This window comes from Pholcus phalangioides, unplaced genomic scaffold (assembly GCF_987345545.1).
Source record: "Pholcus phalangioides strain wild (caught in Gottingen) unplaced genomic scaffold, Ppha-v1.0 ptg000015l_1, whole genome shotgun sequence".
In the NCBI taxonomy this organism is placed as follows: Eukaryota; Metazoa; Arthropoda; class Arachnida; order Araneae; family Pholcidae; genus Pholcus; species Pholcus phalangioides.
Window position 1 is genome coordinate 14,718,531 of NW_028301608.1, and position 17,704 is coordinate 14,736,234.

Below are 17,704 nucleotides of genomic sequence, written 5' to 3' on the forward strand. Positions count from 1 at the left end.
ACAGTGTGTCCCAAAATAAAAAATAAAAATCTTTATATGAACGCCCTGTGTGAAAAAATAATAATTAAAAACCCAATTAGAAATTTTTCCAGTCTCTCTTGATGCCAACAAAGAAAAAAAAATTCTAAGTTTCTAAGTGGAATATTCGCTGACATATTCGAATTCGAAAATCGGGAAAAAAGTTGGGAAAGGACAGCATGAATGAGGGGAAGGAATCGTCGTTCGCGTTAGTTCATGCTCTCCTTTCCCAGCTTTTCTCCGATTTTTCAATTCAGATATCTCAGCCAATATAGAACTTAGAAATGTGGAGGGTTTTTTTTTGTTGGCCTCAGGAGAGACAGTGTAACAAGTTCCAACTAGTTTGAAGTTGGAGGACAGGAGGACCATATAGTAATTTAGATTTATTTATTTATTTTATTACACACTTTATTTTCACTCCTGAAACTGGTACAGAGTGATTTCTGAGCACACATTTTGAGCATTTCTTTAAATCAGACCATTCCTCTACGACGAACGGTTCATGAGATAAAGGCCGAATGAGAACTTACGGGACACCGTGTATGTGTGTGTAGCCACTCGCCGGCAATTCCCGTAAGTCGAATCATTCCTACGTCAGAATTTCGAATTTAAAAGACTAACTGTAGTTCGTTGAGATGAAGACGGAGACATGCAGTTATAATTATAGCCATTAAGCGTCCAACGCATTTATTTGCAGATAGTGTGCGCCGCTGCACCTCAGTGTGCCGCATAGATGTGCCACGGGACATCTTGAGAATATTACATTGCATTGAAAATACCAATTAGGTCAGTAATTTCAACGGTGTGTCGCATATTTACTCTAGGAAACTTTAATGTGCCTTGAGGTCGTGCTGCCTTGCAACGGAGTCTTCAACTATATTTGGTATTGATATATTTGGTGAACATTGGTCTAGTCCCGTTGTTTCTCAACCTACTATCCCCCGGAAGGGAGGGACGCCCATGTCAACAGGGGGCCTACATGACGAGATCTGTTGCCATGTTTCTCGAGAGTAAGTATGCTGATGTGTAAGCTGTTAGTTCCATCTTATTATGGGGCCTGAGAACTTCGCCCGAGGACCCATGGTGTTGAGACGTCCCTGCATAGGACCACCTCCACCCACTCCCACAAGAGGTGAAGTTCACTGAACTCTAATCCTGCGGCCAGAAGATTGATCTTGCTTAAAAAACTTATTGCTCACTATAAATTTGATTAAAAAAACCAATTGAAAAATAAAAGGGTCTCGCTCCTGGTCTAGTTCCATTGTTTCTCAAACTGGGCTCATATGACCCTTGCCGTCCTGGGATATTCTAGGGGGCCGTGGGTGAAAATCAAATGAAAAGGGGAGCCATGAAAGGTAGCCACAGAGAGCCGGAAGAATTTAGATGCGCAGAAAAATTAAGAGAAATGTGGTGGGAAAATTGTGACTATTTTCACATCATAGTAGTAATTGTGACCTGTAAATCCAGGGCCATCTCAATGTTTGGGTCTGTCCAGGCATGAGTCTATCCTCATTGGGAAGGGGTTCATATCCACATGACGAGGTTTTGTACCATGTTTTTCGAGAATAAATATACTGATGTGCAAGCTGTTACTTCCAGCTTATTATGGGGTCCGTGATGTCGATACGGCCCTGCATAGACCTCTCCCCCCCCCCGCACAATATTTACTTGTATATATATATTTACCAGCATATTTACTCAAAAAAATCAATGCATTAAGTAGAAAGGGTCTCGTTCCTGGATGAGGATACGTGGGTCCTGGATAACACAGGAGGGCCATGTGGCGAAAATATTGGCTAAATGTAGCCACGGGCAAAAAAGGGTTAAAAAAACACTGGTCTAGTTCCAGTGTTTCTCAACCTGTGGTCATATGCGCCCCGCCCCCCCCCCCTTTCTGTCCTGGGCTATTCTAAGGGGGACAACTTCAAATTCAAATGAATCGAAAGCAGACAACTTCAATAGAGTTGAGGCAGACATCTTCAGCTGTAAATGGAACTGAGGCACGTATATCCAGGGTTATGTGTCGGAGAAGCGACTTATTGTGTCGTTGCATCGGCTCATCCCGTATTTTACAGGATAGACAAATTTCCCCCATGTTATTCAGCTCTTGAGGGGAGTGATCGCCCCCCCCCCCGAACCCAGGTGGCCAGGGGGGGATCAACCTTATTTGAAAAATTTTTGCTCACTATAAATTTACTTAATAAATGAATTCATTATGTAGGGGGGAGGGGTCTCACTCCTCGATGAGGATGGGGTCGGGGCCCTGGACGAGGGCCGTGAGAAGAAAATATCATCTAAAGGTGGCCACGGGAGAAAAAAAAAGTTAAGAAACAGTCTAGCCGACTGAAATAATCGATTATTATTTCGATTCATCGTGTTTTATCTTTCTTTATAATGGTCTTAAAAGACGTTATGAGTTCATCGTTCGTGGATCGGTGACCGCTCGGTGTACACAGGAATTGTCGTAGAAGGAGATGTCCTTCAGATATTTAGGAAGCAAACGGTGGCAACGCGATAATCATTTAAAAGTTGTCTTTAGGGATGGGGGGGGGGGGGGAGAAGCTGAATAATTGCTGTCGCACCAACACGCGAATAACAATCGCGCCAGAGACGACACGCACCGTGTAACTGAATAGCGGAATACTTCACCTCGATTATTTAATAGTAGTGCGTCTGATGGTGTTTGGTGCCTTCGATGTGATGTCACAGATAAGTCTCTGAGGTCATCTTTGCATAGTAAGCACACAATAGGGTTCGTTTGTGTGAGGTCAATCCATCTTAAATGTGTCTATTCATCCGGGTTTATAGCCTCTAATATCGAGTTTAAGAGCTGTATATTGAATTGAATTTTCACAAAGCTCTAAGACGAAGTCTAATAAATGAGTCATTCTCACGAAATCGGCCTAAATTGTGTACAATACAACCAAATTTTCAGAATATCTTAATGAACCCATGGAGGGAGGGGGAATTTATGCAATGAAAAAGTTAAATTTCTGATCACCAGGTGAATAAGTGGTGCTTTTTTATTGAATTTTCCTTTTTTTTCATGGTCTAAAATCCAATTACAAAGTTGTTGCCATGTCTCTCCTGAGGCCAACAAAAAAAAAAAAAACTTTTACATGTCTAAGTGCAATGTTCGCAACGCTGGGATATTTGAATTGAAAAATTGGAGAAAAGTTGATATAAAAAAACAGCATATAAATTAATGCTTATTTCCCGTTTTTATGATGTTCTTCCCAATTTTTCTCCGATTTTGGAATTCTAATATCTCGGTGAATATTGCACTTACAAACGTGGAAATTCTTTTTGTTTACCTCAGGTGAGACAAGGCAACAACGTAACTATGTAATTAGATTTTTGAGGACAAGGTGTCCGTATAAAAAATTAATTTCTATATTTGCATAACTATATATCCCCTTGCAACATGAATGGCGCGTATCGGAGATTTAACAACACCATCTATAGCAGAAGCTCGTGACGTCACTACTACTGAACCACACATGCACCTCGTCGATATTCCTCTACGGGACGTCTAACGAATTGGTACATGGTGGAATGTACGTGCATGTGTTATTAACCTAAACGTGTTTGTTTGTGTATAATAAATTGCTATGTGTGGTGCTGCCATCTGCCATAGATTTTACTAACTATCAGTGAAGTGCAATGATAGAATAATCTTATCGTTGTAGGCTTGCTGCTGCTCTCTGTGGCGAGACCTTTTTAACGGGGGAGATCGACGAGATCTCGTGACGTCACTGAAGAAGGTCACGAAAAAGGGTAAAGATGGCGCATGTGTCGGACTGCAATATCCAATGACTATAGGTAAGATTGCCTTCTTCAGTGACATCACGAGCTTCGCGTGGAGTCCTTCTGCTATAGAAGGCACTAGTTTTACGCGTTATTTGGATTTCTCTTTCTAATTGTAAGTATGTTCCCTACGATCAGCGTTTCGCCAGTAAAATGCGGCAGGAGGAATAAAGAGCCTCAATATTATTATTCTTATTATTATACTGTATTTTGCGCATTGGCTATCCTACCAAGCACGCTCTGGTCACGTGAAAGAATCTCAATACATTCTGTACTCAAGCACGAGGTGATCCCGCGTGTGGGAACTTCAGATTATCTCCAGCTCTCACACGAGATACATCCACGTCGTCTCTCTCTTTCTCTACAGTCGAATCCCGTTTTAACGAACTCCAGGAGACCGGAGAAATCACTTCGTTATAACGAAATTTTCGTTATAAAGGAATTCCAAGCTTTTTCATTGTAACTATGAAAACTTATCTGGGGTATTAGAAAAGTGTTCGTTAAAACGAGATTCAACTGTACTAACACATTCTAAGGTTAATACGTAGACAGTAAAAAGTAATTATTAACAAGATGTATGGTGAATCCAAAAACACTTTTGAGTAACAGCCTGGTAGTCCTGCTATCCTGACTGCCGGTCTGGGGGTTCGAATCCCGATTCCAGCAAGAATGTCTACTATCGCCAACAAATTCCCTGGACGGATCTTACATATCTCTTGGAAATACGCGAGGATCGCGTTAATAAATAATCTGTAAAGTTTGTTGACGCCGAGTCTCAAGTGTGTCCTTAGATCAACATTCCAATGAATGTTGATCTAAGGATTTCAGCTGAAAAGCGGACAAATATGAAATTTTTTGAAATAAGCAAAGCGTTTTCTATCACTGATACATTGAATGCGCAATAAGGATTCCAAACAACACTAAAATATTCCAAAGTTCGTCTGACAAAACAGTTATAAAAGAGAAGGGTATAGTTTGCTTTTACTTTAATTTCCATCCAATTATCTCCATATTGATTCAAAAACTATCTATTAATTATGACATGAATGTCGCTCTCCACTTGTTAATACAAGATATACAGAAGACTGGATGTTGTGAAGATATTTATTATTTGAGATGTTAATTTTTTAAAGAAGGAAAAAACTCATCACTGCCTCTACCGGGAGTCGAACCCGGGCCCCTCGATTGCAATATAAAAATGCAATATATATATCCTCGATTGCATGTCATATATATATATATATATATAGCCATCTGGTGGCTCGTCGTCCATGAGCTATTAAGCTGATCGGTTCACCGTCCATTGCACGGTTCCGTTCGGCACATATACGCTCTAGCGAAGGAAAATCTCTATCTCCTCTGTATTCCAGAGGATTTGTCTGGCAATCGAGGGGCCCGGGTTCGACTCCCGGTAGAGGCAGAGATGAGTTTTTTCCTTCCTTAAAAAATTAACATCTCAAATAATAAATATCTTCACAACATCCAGTCTTCTGTATATCTTGTATCTATTAATTATTGTTTAACATTAATTACCTGACATTTTGAGGCCTGTTTCGATCGTAATATCCCTGAGTGGGACCCAAATATTCATGTTTGTCCAGGTCATATTATAGTCGTAAAGAACAGGTCTTGATTTCACAGAAATTATAAGAATTCCTAAATACCACGAAACGTCTGGTAATGAAGACATTATCTCGATGTAAACGTACTCACTGGAGCTGAAACAAAGAATAAAAATCCACTCTATATTATAATCTCGTTCATTCGATTTAAGGCGTTACAAGCCCCATTATTTCCGATTTACATTCGGAAAGACGACGCATTTTCCAGATGCGTAAGATTTTCAACACATGGATGATAATAATATAGTTATATATTTTTTTCTTCTTGTAATAGGGTGAGATATTTGGCTTGAATTCCGACAGTTGCGACATGGGCTTTGTGGAGCAGAGCAGAACCATCTGTAGAGGAGACGTGCCATGCGAAAGCACCGCTAAGCTTCTACTGTTGCCCCTGAGGCAACGCCGAGTATTCTACAAGAGAAGCAGCCCTAATATATGTCTCGTCGACCCATGCGTTGAGGATTTTCTCACCAGAGTTTAATGATGACGATGACGATGACTGACTGCATCTTTCGGTGTCATGAAATGTGATTTTTCTTTTACATTTATTTATATATACTATATCTATATAATACTCGTGATTGAGTTAATGTTCAAGCTGTATTGAAAAACAAAAAAAGTGTTTGTGTAATAATAACGTGTTGTGTGTGCGTGTATTATGATAATAATTATTGTTTATTTTATTGTTTTGATTTATTTATTTTTCGTCTCTAATTTATTTACGTTGTTGAGGTATGATAATCACGTTGAGGACTATAAATGATGTTTTTCGAATATTATTATATGAATTTAGATGAATATTGATTTCAAACTTTTCTGATAATTGTTCATTTAGATTGTTCCATAATTTCGAATTTCAGTTATTAATACCGTCTAATTTCATCTAAAAAATGCCTGATGATTGTTTAGTTTCATCTCCAATTTCATATTATTTTCATAATTATCCAGTTGTTTATTTCAATCATTTTCTACTTAAATATTAGCTTTAAAATTACCTAATTTATTTTAATTACTGTCTAATTCATATTAAAATTATGTAACAATTGCTTATTTTAATTATTTTAAACATAAGTTTTGAAATTATCTAATTATTAGTATCAATTCAATATCGCTTTCAAAAAATTATTTATTAATTATTATACTGCGTTTATTTCAATTATTGTACAATTCAATATTAATTTTGAAATTGTCAAGTAATTATTTTCGTTTCAATACTTATATTGCAGTCATCTATTAATTATTTGCCTAATTCATATGAAAATTTCAAAATTATCTAACAATTGCTTTTTAATTGCCGCCTAATTTCGTATTATTTTCAAATAATAATTATTAGAAATTTCCAGAAAGTAATTCATTAATTAAAATATATTTAATAATTGTTTATTTTAATTGCTGTTTAATTTCATATCAATTTGCAAATTACCTATTTAATATATAATTGCGTTTATTTTGAGTTTTATCCGATTCTATGACTTAGAAATTATGAATTAATAGTTATTATAATTTGTATCAATTATTGTTAAATTGAATATTGATTTTGAGGACATTCATTAACTATGATTGTGTTTATTTTTATCATATAAATAGATATCTGATTCCATATTGATTTAGAAATTATCCGCTAATTATTATAGTGTTTGTTTCAATTACTATCAGATTGAATATTCATTTCGAAAATAAATGGTAATTATGGTTGCTTTTATTTTAATTATTTTTTAATTCCACATTAGTTTTGAAATTATCTAATTATTATTATCAATTCAATATATATTGCTTTCAAAATTATTTAATAATTATTATATTGTGTTTTTTTCAATTATTATACAATTCAATATTAATTTTGAAATTGTCAATTAATTATTTCCGTTTCAGTACTTATTTCAGTCATGCAATAATTATTTAATGTAATTCATGTATAATTACAATATATTTATAACACTATAATTATTATGATTATAAATTAAAATAAATAATTGCAATTATATATATTATTTATTAATCTATTCAATATAATTTCATTTGTTGTGATTTTCATCCGATTCAAAATTGATTTTGAAATTATGTATTAATCATGTGTTGATTTATCGTAATTATTGTCCAGACCAAAATTTATTTACAGATTATCTCCTAATTTTATTATTGTATGTGTATTCCAATTATTATCCAATTATATTGATTTCAAAATTTTATCTATTAGTTTTATCTGATTTATATATATTGTTTTAAATTATTGTCTAATTTCCCTATCAATTTCGAAATTATCAGTTATTTGTAGTGCAATGCAATATCGTGTTCAAAATTATCTATTAATTGTTAATGTTGTTAATATATTGTTTAATTTCATGTTGATTCGGAAATTATCTGATAGTACTTAATTTTTGCGTTTACATCAATTGTTGTCCCATTTATGAGATTGATTTCTACATTATCTGCTAATTATTATTTCCAATTCAATATTGGTTTCTAAATAATCATTACGTCATTATTGTGGTAATTTTGATAATTAAGAATGGAACACACGGATTTTTGGAGTTAACTAATAAGGCAGCTAATTATTATATACTCATAGTTTCTCGATCTTTTTGGATTAATTATAGAATCGTATCACAGATAGGACAAGTCCTAGATAGGGTTGCCAGAATTTCAAAATACGACACACGTCGGGGTGCTGCTAACTTGAAATACATATTGAATAACGACACATTTGTTCAATGTTGACTGACCATATTTCTTCGAGAAAAACACGGGAAATAGTGAGTGAGCAAAGTTACCAACTATAGCTAAAATCGCCGGAAAAACCACCAATGGCGGGAAATGATGCACTTCTGCAATTACAGTTGAATAAAATGAATACTATGAAATAAAACGTCTAAAAACCATTACAAAAAAAAAAAAAATATGAGGTGAATATTCTTATTTCTCTCTTGCTCTCTCTGTCGTTGTAATTATCATAATATAATTCATAAATTGGGAAGATAATTTCAATCATTGACTTCAATAAAGAATAAATATTCAAGTTTGCATCCTTGAAAATACATTGAAAAAATGGAACTCATTTATGAAAAAAGTCGGGACGGCAAAAATTACGTGAAAATACGGAATCTCCTAAGAAATATGGGATGTATGATTACTCTACTGACACGCACTTCACATTTTGCGCATCCGTGAGGAAGATACTTGCGTATTAAAACGGCCCAAGAACATTATTGGCGCGAATTGGCGAATATTGAAGGGACACGCCCCACCCCCCCCCCCCTCTCCAGCCGGAGACCTTTTTTGGAGACGGCTAATAAAACAATGGAATAAAAACATAAAATAAGAGAAGAAATTAATGTTTTTATTCCCATAGCACAGTGTTTCTCAGCCAGTGCTGGAGCCCCTGTGGCTCCGTGGCAGCTCGAGAAAAATACAAAAAAAAAAAAAAAAAAAACAGTGAAATCGGGAAAAATAATTATAAGTATTTTTGAATAATAAATCAGTAACTTTGATGAATGAAAGATAGGCTTACGGGGCCCCTCCATGAAAATTATATACACCAGAAAGCGAGTCAAAAAAGGTTGAGAACAGCTGCCATAGAGTATTGGGAAACAAAATAAGTCGCCCTACGTTCAAGGTAGTGCCGTCACAGCCCTAGGGGCCCTCAAGTGTAAAGGTCCTCGTGGTAATGTGGTGTGGTCAAGGCCATAGCGAGGGGGGACTTGGGGGGTCTGTCCCCTCCTCCGAAATGTGAGAAAATGACAGAAAAAAGGGAAAGAGATGGCCAAATCTATTATTCTATCACTGCTCCCCCCCCCCCCCCCGAACGAAATCTCTGGCTACGGGCCTGGGTGTGGTACCGTGATTTTAGAGAGGAAAGAATAAAATTCGTCGGTAGTACTTCATATAGTACCAGATAGGTGTCCTCCAGAATATTACTTGACCCCGGGGCATATTGGTGTTAACGTGGCCCTTATTCAATCCATCTAGCTGGGATCTTTGGCGGGAATACTTGCTTGGATTGGGGGACACCCTCCCCCCCTCGTGATTGAATTTATTGCTTGGAAGCACTCTTTCAATTAAATCTCACCAAATGTCGCCGAATCCGCAGACACCAATTCAATACCCGCCAACTGAAGGTTACCCAGTGGCTGCAAGTACAATACGCAGGTACCGTCGAGAAAATCAGTAAAATCCATTTCTCACTGTCCCCAACAGATGGCGCCTCTACAATAGACCAAACTTTCATCAATCTTCCAATACTATAAGACGTTTATACTCACTTTTTGTTTTTTTTTCTGAAATTTAAAAAAAAAGTATGTGATCAGTATGGAATGACTTAAACTTTTTAATGATTTGATTCCTCAAAATTAAAATACGGGACAAACGAATGTTTTCACACAATTTTTTAAAAAATACCGGACGTCTTCTGGCACACCCTAGCCCTAGAAGATAATTAATTATACGGTTTTTTAATTAGTAATATAGAGCTATAAAATATTAAATAAATATACAAGTTATATACGAACATAAGATGTATAATTATATAATAGATTGAATTTCTCAGAAATTTTGAAACTCGATAATTTTGTATTAATGAGGATTATTATTGCATGATCTGCTCTGTTAATTACCGAAACGATTATTTTATCGGGTGATGATGATGATGATGATGTGTGTGTCAAACGCTTCTATTTCTTTTCATGAGAAAATTTATTAGTTAATATATTTATTTTACACGCAATACCCTGCAGTACAATTATTTTAATTGTTGTTGATGTTGTTATTGGTGACCTTGAGCTCTCTTTCGGTATTAATTTGTGTTGTTCGGTTACTATATGTATATATACATACATATTATGCGAGAAATATACAGTATATATGTTGCATTGTGTACCTATTTACATGCAGTACACATGAATATATTGGCGTACTACGTATTAAATATGTGATCAGCTGATGGTGCGTATTCAGAAAAAAAAAAAAAATGTTGGTTGTTTGTGATTGGAATAAATGCTATTTCGTGTTCTATGCCTACTGAATGTTGCGTGCTTTGAAATTTTGTGATCATTGTCTCATTATCACCGAAACTGTATTTTATTGCTGATACAGTAACAAGAGGGGGGGGGGGTCTTGACGGTTTGGGGGACCCTTGCCCGAAATTTTTTGGGTCTCCTTTGAGCCTCGATATATTTATTTAGAAAGAGAGTTGGCTTTTTCAAAAAAGCGTTTTTAAATGTCAAATGCTTATCCTATATACTGCCCCTTCCGTAAACTATTTGAAATGAACAGGGATGCTGGAAAATATGAATATATGAACACACTATTTAAACTAAAAAAATAATAAAAATGTCACCTCATTTCAGAACTAGTGAAAATTCGTAACAATGAAAGAAATACACTCATGTCCATAAATTAAGGATAATTCAGAATCACACGGAAATCGAAATCTAAAGTAAAAATTTCACCTGTAGAATTATCACACACATCTGCAAGAATGATATGCAAATTTCAGGAAGCCACCAGATGATGCCGATAGTACGTCACAATGACGAGAGTGTAAGGGGGGGGGGGTATATAAGGAATGGTGGCAAAGAAGTAAAATTGTTCACAAGACTTCTGTAAGGCGCTCAGTGCCATAAGCGAATAGTTATGACACAGGGGACGCATGTGGGTGATTTTTTACGTGGTAGAATTATCGGTCGCCTGGAATGTGGGCGTGCTCAGATGGAAGTATCCGAGGAACTTGGAATTGCCCAAAGTATCATCTCTAGGCTTTGGCAACGATTCCAAGATAGCGGAAATGTCAGTAGACGTTACAGTACAGGTCGCCCCCGAGTTACAACACCGAATGAAGACCGGTATTTGGCAGTAACTGCCAAAAGACGCAGACGGAGCACAGCATCCGACCTGTCTCGTTAGCTATCTGCAGCCACGGCTACCACAGTTTCAAGGCAAACCGTGTACAGACGTTTGGGAGATATTGGTCTATATGCTCGCAGGCCTGTCAGATGTGTTCCGTTCACGGCAACTCACTGTCGGCAGCGATTAGCCTGGAGTAGAGAACATGCAATGTGGACATCGTCACAGTGGGCTTGTGTGATGTTTTCCGACGAGTCCAGGTTTAGCTTGCAGTCTGATTCACGTCGGACTTTCATATGGAGAACGCCAGGTACCCGTTACCACCAAGACAACATCATTGAACGACACCGTTAGGGTGGTGCAGCATTGCTCGTTTGGAGTGGAATTATACTGGGTTCCAGAACAGATCTGCATGTTCAAACCGGAACCATGAAAGCCCAGATTTATCGGGACACCATTCTGGAACAACATGTACGTTTGTTTAGGGGTGCCATGGGCGCAGAATTTGTGTTTATGGATGACAACGCCCGTCCTCACCGAGCAAACATCGTAAACGAATGCCTTGAATCTGAGGATATAACCATCTGAGGATCAACCTTTTTCTAGATTAGTTAATCACGAGAACCCGGGTTTGAACCCCACCGTCACCAAAGTGGTGGTCGGCTGAAGTTGATTTTTTTGTGGTTCCCAACTTCAAGTTGCAAATGCGAACCGATCCCTCCGTTAAAAAGTCTAGCCACAGAGAGCAACAGCCCTACAACGCTACAGTTTGTTCAATGATTACATTTCACTCACAATTTGAGATACAAATAGCGGCACTAACTCACGCACAACACCATATACGCAATCAGACTGTTAGGTACACTCACTCACACTTCCGGTACAATTCAATCAGTAGTAAATTGTCCATGTCGATAGACTGGATTTGTGCTCGGTTTCAAAGAAAAGAAAAAGAAAGAACCTTTCTCACTCTCCAGATTCGTGAGTACTGTCATCAAAACGAAGAGCATCACTTACGGCAATTTTGAAGAAGTTATGCCTGAAATCTGCATAATTGTAATCCTTGAATGAAATTTTTGCAGGGTATTTAATTAGCGTTGATCAAGTACTCGCGAGCACAAAGTCGGACACGAACATTGAGCACTCTTGGTGCTCGCAAGTAGCACGTTGAAGATAGCTGGTGTATGGTATGATGCCATATATTTTAATTTCATCCTGTATATTGGTGTAAATTTTATGCCCCCATAATACGCTTACTGTGTATTTTAGCTGCATCCTGAACAGCGAGTAATATGGGGTTTTTACCATTTGTTTCCATTTTGTTAGCTACTTAAACTTAAAGGAACTTAACATCTCTGAAACACGTATAACCGTTTTTTTTCTTTACATTTAGGGCTTATTTAAGTTGCTATCGTTATTTATACAGGGTGGGCAAAAACTCCGTAAACACTTCGAAAATTCATGAAAACCCGAAAAATAACCGAAATAAAAAACGGTTTGCAGGGTTAGCATCGCAGAGTTAGAGATCATGAAAATTTTTTTGACATGGGGGAAAAAAAACTCACAAACAGCTGATAGGTGACGTTAACGTACAGAAGTCAAAAAAGGGTACTCAAGTAACGAACAGAATGCCTCCAAATCGTTTATTACAGCAGTATGTGTTCCACGTGACCATCACCGCAGGGAATAACACATTGCAGGAAAGTCACAAATCCAGCAACGGCAGAGTGCAGCAGGTCCACATACACGTTTTACAATTGGTTGTGGATTAGGAGCACAAGTTCTTATAACCGTCTCATTTGTATATTTCCAATTCTACTGGCTGGGGACTGGAATTGTGAAAGTCCTGCTTTCTGAGTAACACAGATCAAATTCCTGTGGCAAAATTCTGGAAAGATAGTGTAGAAACAAATGCTTACAAATACACTCCGGCTCCACACCAACGCCGGATGTACTGGACTATGGTCTATCTAAAACTTTCGGAATAATGTTGATTTAGAATCGTTCATCGGCCTCACCTCATAATCCAATCATATTTACAATTGATCTAACGAAGCCTCAAGATGTTCCTTTCTGCCTTGCCACCGACTGGAATGAATCCAGAGATCTGCTAGATGTTGACGAAGTTCTGGAGCTCCAGCAAACAAGGAGGAAGTTGAAGCAGCAACGGACATCTTTTCGGGCAGAATTAAATCCGCTTCACACAATTCAACTAGAAAACTCAAATACCCGGGAAACAAATTTGGAATCTCTCTTGAGCTAAAGGAAAAAATTAGACTCAAAAATAAAATAAGAAAATCCTGGCAAAGATTTCGTCGTCCTTTGGACAAAGTTGCGCTCAATCGACTGGAAAAGAAAATCAGGAAAGAAATCAAAGGATTCGTCAACGAGCGTTTTTCGAACTTCGTTGAAGAGGCCACTGCGAGTGAAGTCTCCCTTTGGAAAGTTCGGAAGATCTGCAAAAAGAAAAGCAAGAAAATTACCAAAATTCAAAACGAACGAGGTGAATTGGTCTTCACTGATGCCGAGATAGCGGAAGTGCTTGCCCAAACTTATGAGGGGCAATTCGAACCTAACAGTAATCAACCGATTGGCACTCAACGGGAACAATTTCTCAACAGATCACGTCATCAGGATGTTAGTGGGTTTCAAGATTCAGAGCGAGAGAAGATATGGAGGAGGTTAGAGAACTTATTCTATATATAAAACAAGCTCTCGATCAAGAAAGCCTCTGGCCTGGACGAAATTTCCAATCTTGCTCTCAAAACTCTGTCCCTATATGCTCTCATGTCTCTCATCAACATTTTTAATGTATTGTTAAAAATTTGTCACTTCCTGAAGTATGGAAACTTTCAGTAATCTCAAAACCTATCCACAAATCTGGCTCTAACCTTCTCATAGCCAAAAATTTTCGACCGATCAGCCTTCTGAGCAATCTATCTAAGCTCTTTAAACGTGTCCTTCGTACACGATTAAGTAACTATCTCGGCTCCTCTCATTTCCTTCGTCCTGAGCAGCATGGATTCGGAAGAAATCACTCCTGTGTCACACAGCTACATCGAGTCGTATAATTCTCAATACAAGCCTTCAACTACAAGGAATTCACCTGTGCAATGTGCTTGAACATTAGCAAGGCGTTTGACAAAACAAATCACGTAACTCTGTTGGCCAAGCTTGTTGAATACGGGTTTCTTGACCACTACGTGTTGTTCTTCAACAGCTATCTTAAAGACAGGCATTTTCTGGTCAAAAATGGAAATATTTGTTCTTCTATTCGTCCAGTAAGAGCCTCGGTTCCCCAAGGATCAGTTCTTAGGCCTCAGCTCTTCTCCATCTACATCAATGACTTCCCTGCCCCCTAAATGGGAATACTGGGACTCTTTGCGGATGATGCAATTATTATCACCAACAGAAAATCTGATAAATGCAGAGAAAATCTTCAGGAGACTCTGGAGGAGGTTGGAGACTGTTGTGAGGATAATGCTGTTGAACTTAATCATGCCAAGTGTCAGTTCATCTGGCTAACACGAAGAACCAAATTCACTAGAGCACCAATCTACCTGGACAGAGAAGGCCTAAGACCTCTGAAGGAAGTGAAATATTTGGGATGTATTCTAAACGAATCATTATCCTTCGTTCCTCAAATAAATCACGTAAGAACTAAGGCTACCCAAACCACGGGAATGATGTCACGCATTACATTCCCAAGGGCAAAACTAACTCTTAAAAACAAAGTCATATTGTTTAAATCGATCATTAGACCTATCGATCATTATACCTATAACATTGAAGTGCATTGCACCATATGTAAGTGATGTCTTATCGTTTATTTTTAATTTAAGTTTTATCACTGGCGAATTTCCAGAGTGCCCGAAACTTGCAATCGTTTCTCCAATACACAAGAAAGGGGACAAAAAGAATGTTAATAATTACAGATCGATTTCTTTACTATCTGTCTTCTCAAAGGTCATAGAAAAAATAATTAAATCCAGAATAATTAAATTTCTTGACAGCATTAATTTTTTTAGTGAGAACCAATTTGGATTCAGAAAGGCAAAAAGTACAGAGGACGCTCTTGTTAATTTTCTTTCAAATGTGTATATAGCAGATAACAATAATTGTAAAGTTTCGTCATTATTTTTAGATATCAGCAAAGCTTTTGATACCGTGAATCACAGTATTCTTCTAACCAAACTAGAATATGCAGGAATTCGGGGTTTGCCACTTAAATTTTTCAAAACATATCTTACTAACGGAGTTCAAAGTGTGAAAGTAAATTCCGTTTTGAGTTCTAAAAGACAAATTACATCTGGTGTACCTCAAGGATCAGTACTTGGACCTATTTTATTCCTAATATATATAAATGACCTGTATAACTTTAATTTGAAAGGAAAAATCACTGCTTTTGCTGATGATTTAGCTCTTTGTTACTCTGAAAGCTCTTTAATCAATTTGAGGAATAACATGCAAAATGATCTTAACTCAATAAATATCTGGTTTAGAAATAATAATTTAAAATTAAATACAGATAAAACTAAATATATGTTATTTGGTTCTGGTACTTTCGATGATTTTGGTGTCATAAAATATCATAGTGTGACAGATGGCTGTATCTCGGATTGTATGTGCACAGTTGTAAATAGAGTAGACACCTTTAAGTATTTAGGGATTTTTTTAGATTCAAAACTATCCTGGAAAACACATATTAATTATTTGAGTGTAGAATTAAATCGCAACATTAGGAAATTTTATTTTATCAGAAATAAATGTTCCCAATCCATTTTAAAACTTCTTTGTTTTGCGTTAGTAGAATCTAGATTGAGTTACGGCATTACATGTTGGGGTGGGACATACTTCTGCAATCTTTCTTCACTTTTTGTCACACAGAAGTCCTTCATCCGTATCATTCTGAGTAAAAATAGACTCACGCATACATTTCCACTTTTCAATCAATTAAAGCTACTCCCTCTGCAACATCTGTACGTTTATAAAAGTTTAAAAATGTTTTATAAAAGAAGTGGCCATCTCAATCTGAAATTACATAAGTCTGGAATGCAATTTAGACGTCATACTATACAGGTACCAAGGCCAAATAAAACTCGTTTCCAAAAATTTTTCCTTTATTTAGCTCCCAAAATATTTAATTTACTTCCTCAGTTAATAAAAGAACAATCTTCATGTACATCTTTTTTTATCAATTTAAAATCTTGGTTGTTAACTCAAGAAGATTTAAATTATCTATTTGATATTGCAATGTAATCTTCTGCATACGCTGCTAAATGCAAATTTTTTTGTTTATCAATTCCATTTCTGCTGCCACTTATTTCTTGGTGTTATATGTATGTGTGTTTTTTTCTTTCTTTTTTTCTCTCATTATTTATGCCGACAGATATATATCGGATATTGTTTTGTGGGCTCACAAGCTTGCTTAGCCCCTAAATGTTTTGTAACTGTGTTTAAAAATCTTAAATAAAGGAAATTTGAAATCATGACCTGCGCCACCCCAGTAAGGGCTCATATTTCAAAGACCAAGATGCAGCGTCCTCAAAGTCAACAGAATAAAATATTGAGAACCCTTGTGTGCGCCCCAAAGTATATTAGAAAGGGGCTGACATAAGAAAGACCTGAAGATTCTAACCATCCTCAGTTACATCCAACAAATCTCAGAGGATCACTTTGAAAGGATGAGGAACTCGGAATACGAGCATCTGAGAGAGCTGGTCGATTACAACTCACGTCAAAGACTAACATTTCTTAGGCCTCAAAACGTGCTGCATGTGTCATGGTCAGTACGTTAGAGTCCGAATTACTGAGCTGTATAATCTTTGTCTATCATAATATTTTTGTACTTTTATCTTGCTATCGAAATTATCGATCAACTCTATAGCATAGAGTAACATTGTGGTTAAATGTACATGGTTGATTTTGCATTGCACCGATTAGTATAATCTCGGCTAACACACTTGTTTTTCTATTACTTCTTTTGCATGTTAGATTTTTTTTCTCTCATTAATGCATTATGTAACATGTTGGTGAACTGTACATAAGTGATTTCATTTTTGTATCCATTGTAATACTCGCATTTATCGCATAATATTTCTTTTCTTACTATTCATTTTATTAATCAACTCATGCATAGTAACATACTGATGAAGTATACATAACTGGTCTTTGTGTACTTTAGTGTTCTGATGGTAGCAATTAGCGGACCGTATGTTTGTATGTTTTTTTTTTCTTTCTATAAACTTAAAAGCACTTCTACGCAAATATGCACAAACTTGTCTATAACCCCCTTCATAGCCAGCAAGGGCAGTTTGTAAGTCGCCAGGCAGTCCCCTCAGGCTGGGCAGCGACGAGAAAAATTAAATTCTGTCTGTCTGTCAAATTATAATTTTGCAGCAAGCAAAAAAAATATACTG

General features: G+C 36.8%; 1 protein-coding gene across 1 annotated transcript in view; it reads left to right on the plus strand.

Annotated features, from left to right (window-relative positions):
* The window catches only part of LOC149075510 (uncharacterized), a 34,871-nt gene extending 24,411 nt beyond the window's left edge, over positions 1–10,460 (plus strand). Inside the window, exon 5 of the mRNA XM_089242875.1 lies at positions 5,722–10,460. Within this exon, the coding sequence (XP_089099001.1) occupies positions 5,722–5,928 (207 nt within the window). The 3' untranslated portion in view covers positions 5,929–10,460. The remainder of the gene's footprint in view (positions 1–5,721) is intronic.
* Positions 10,461–17,704: the final 7,244 nt, after the last annotated feature.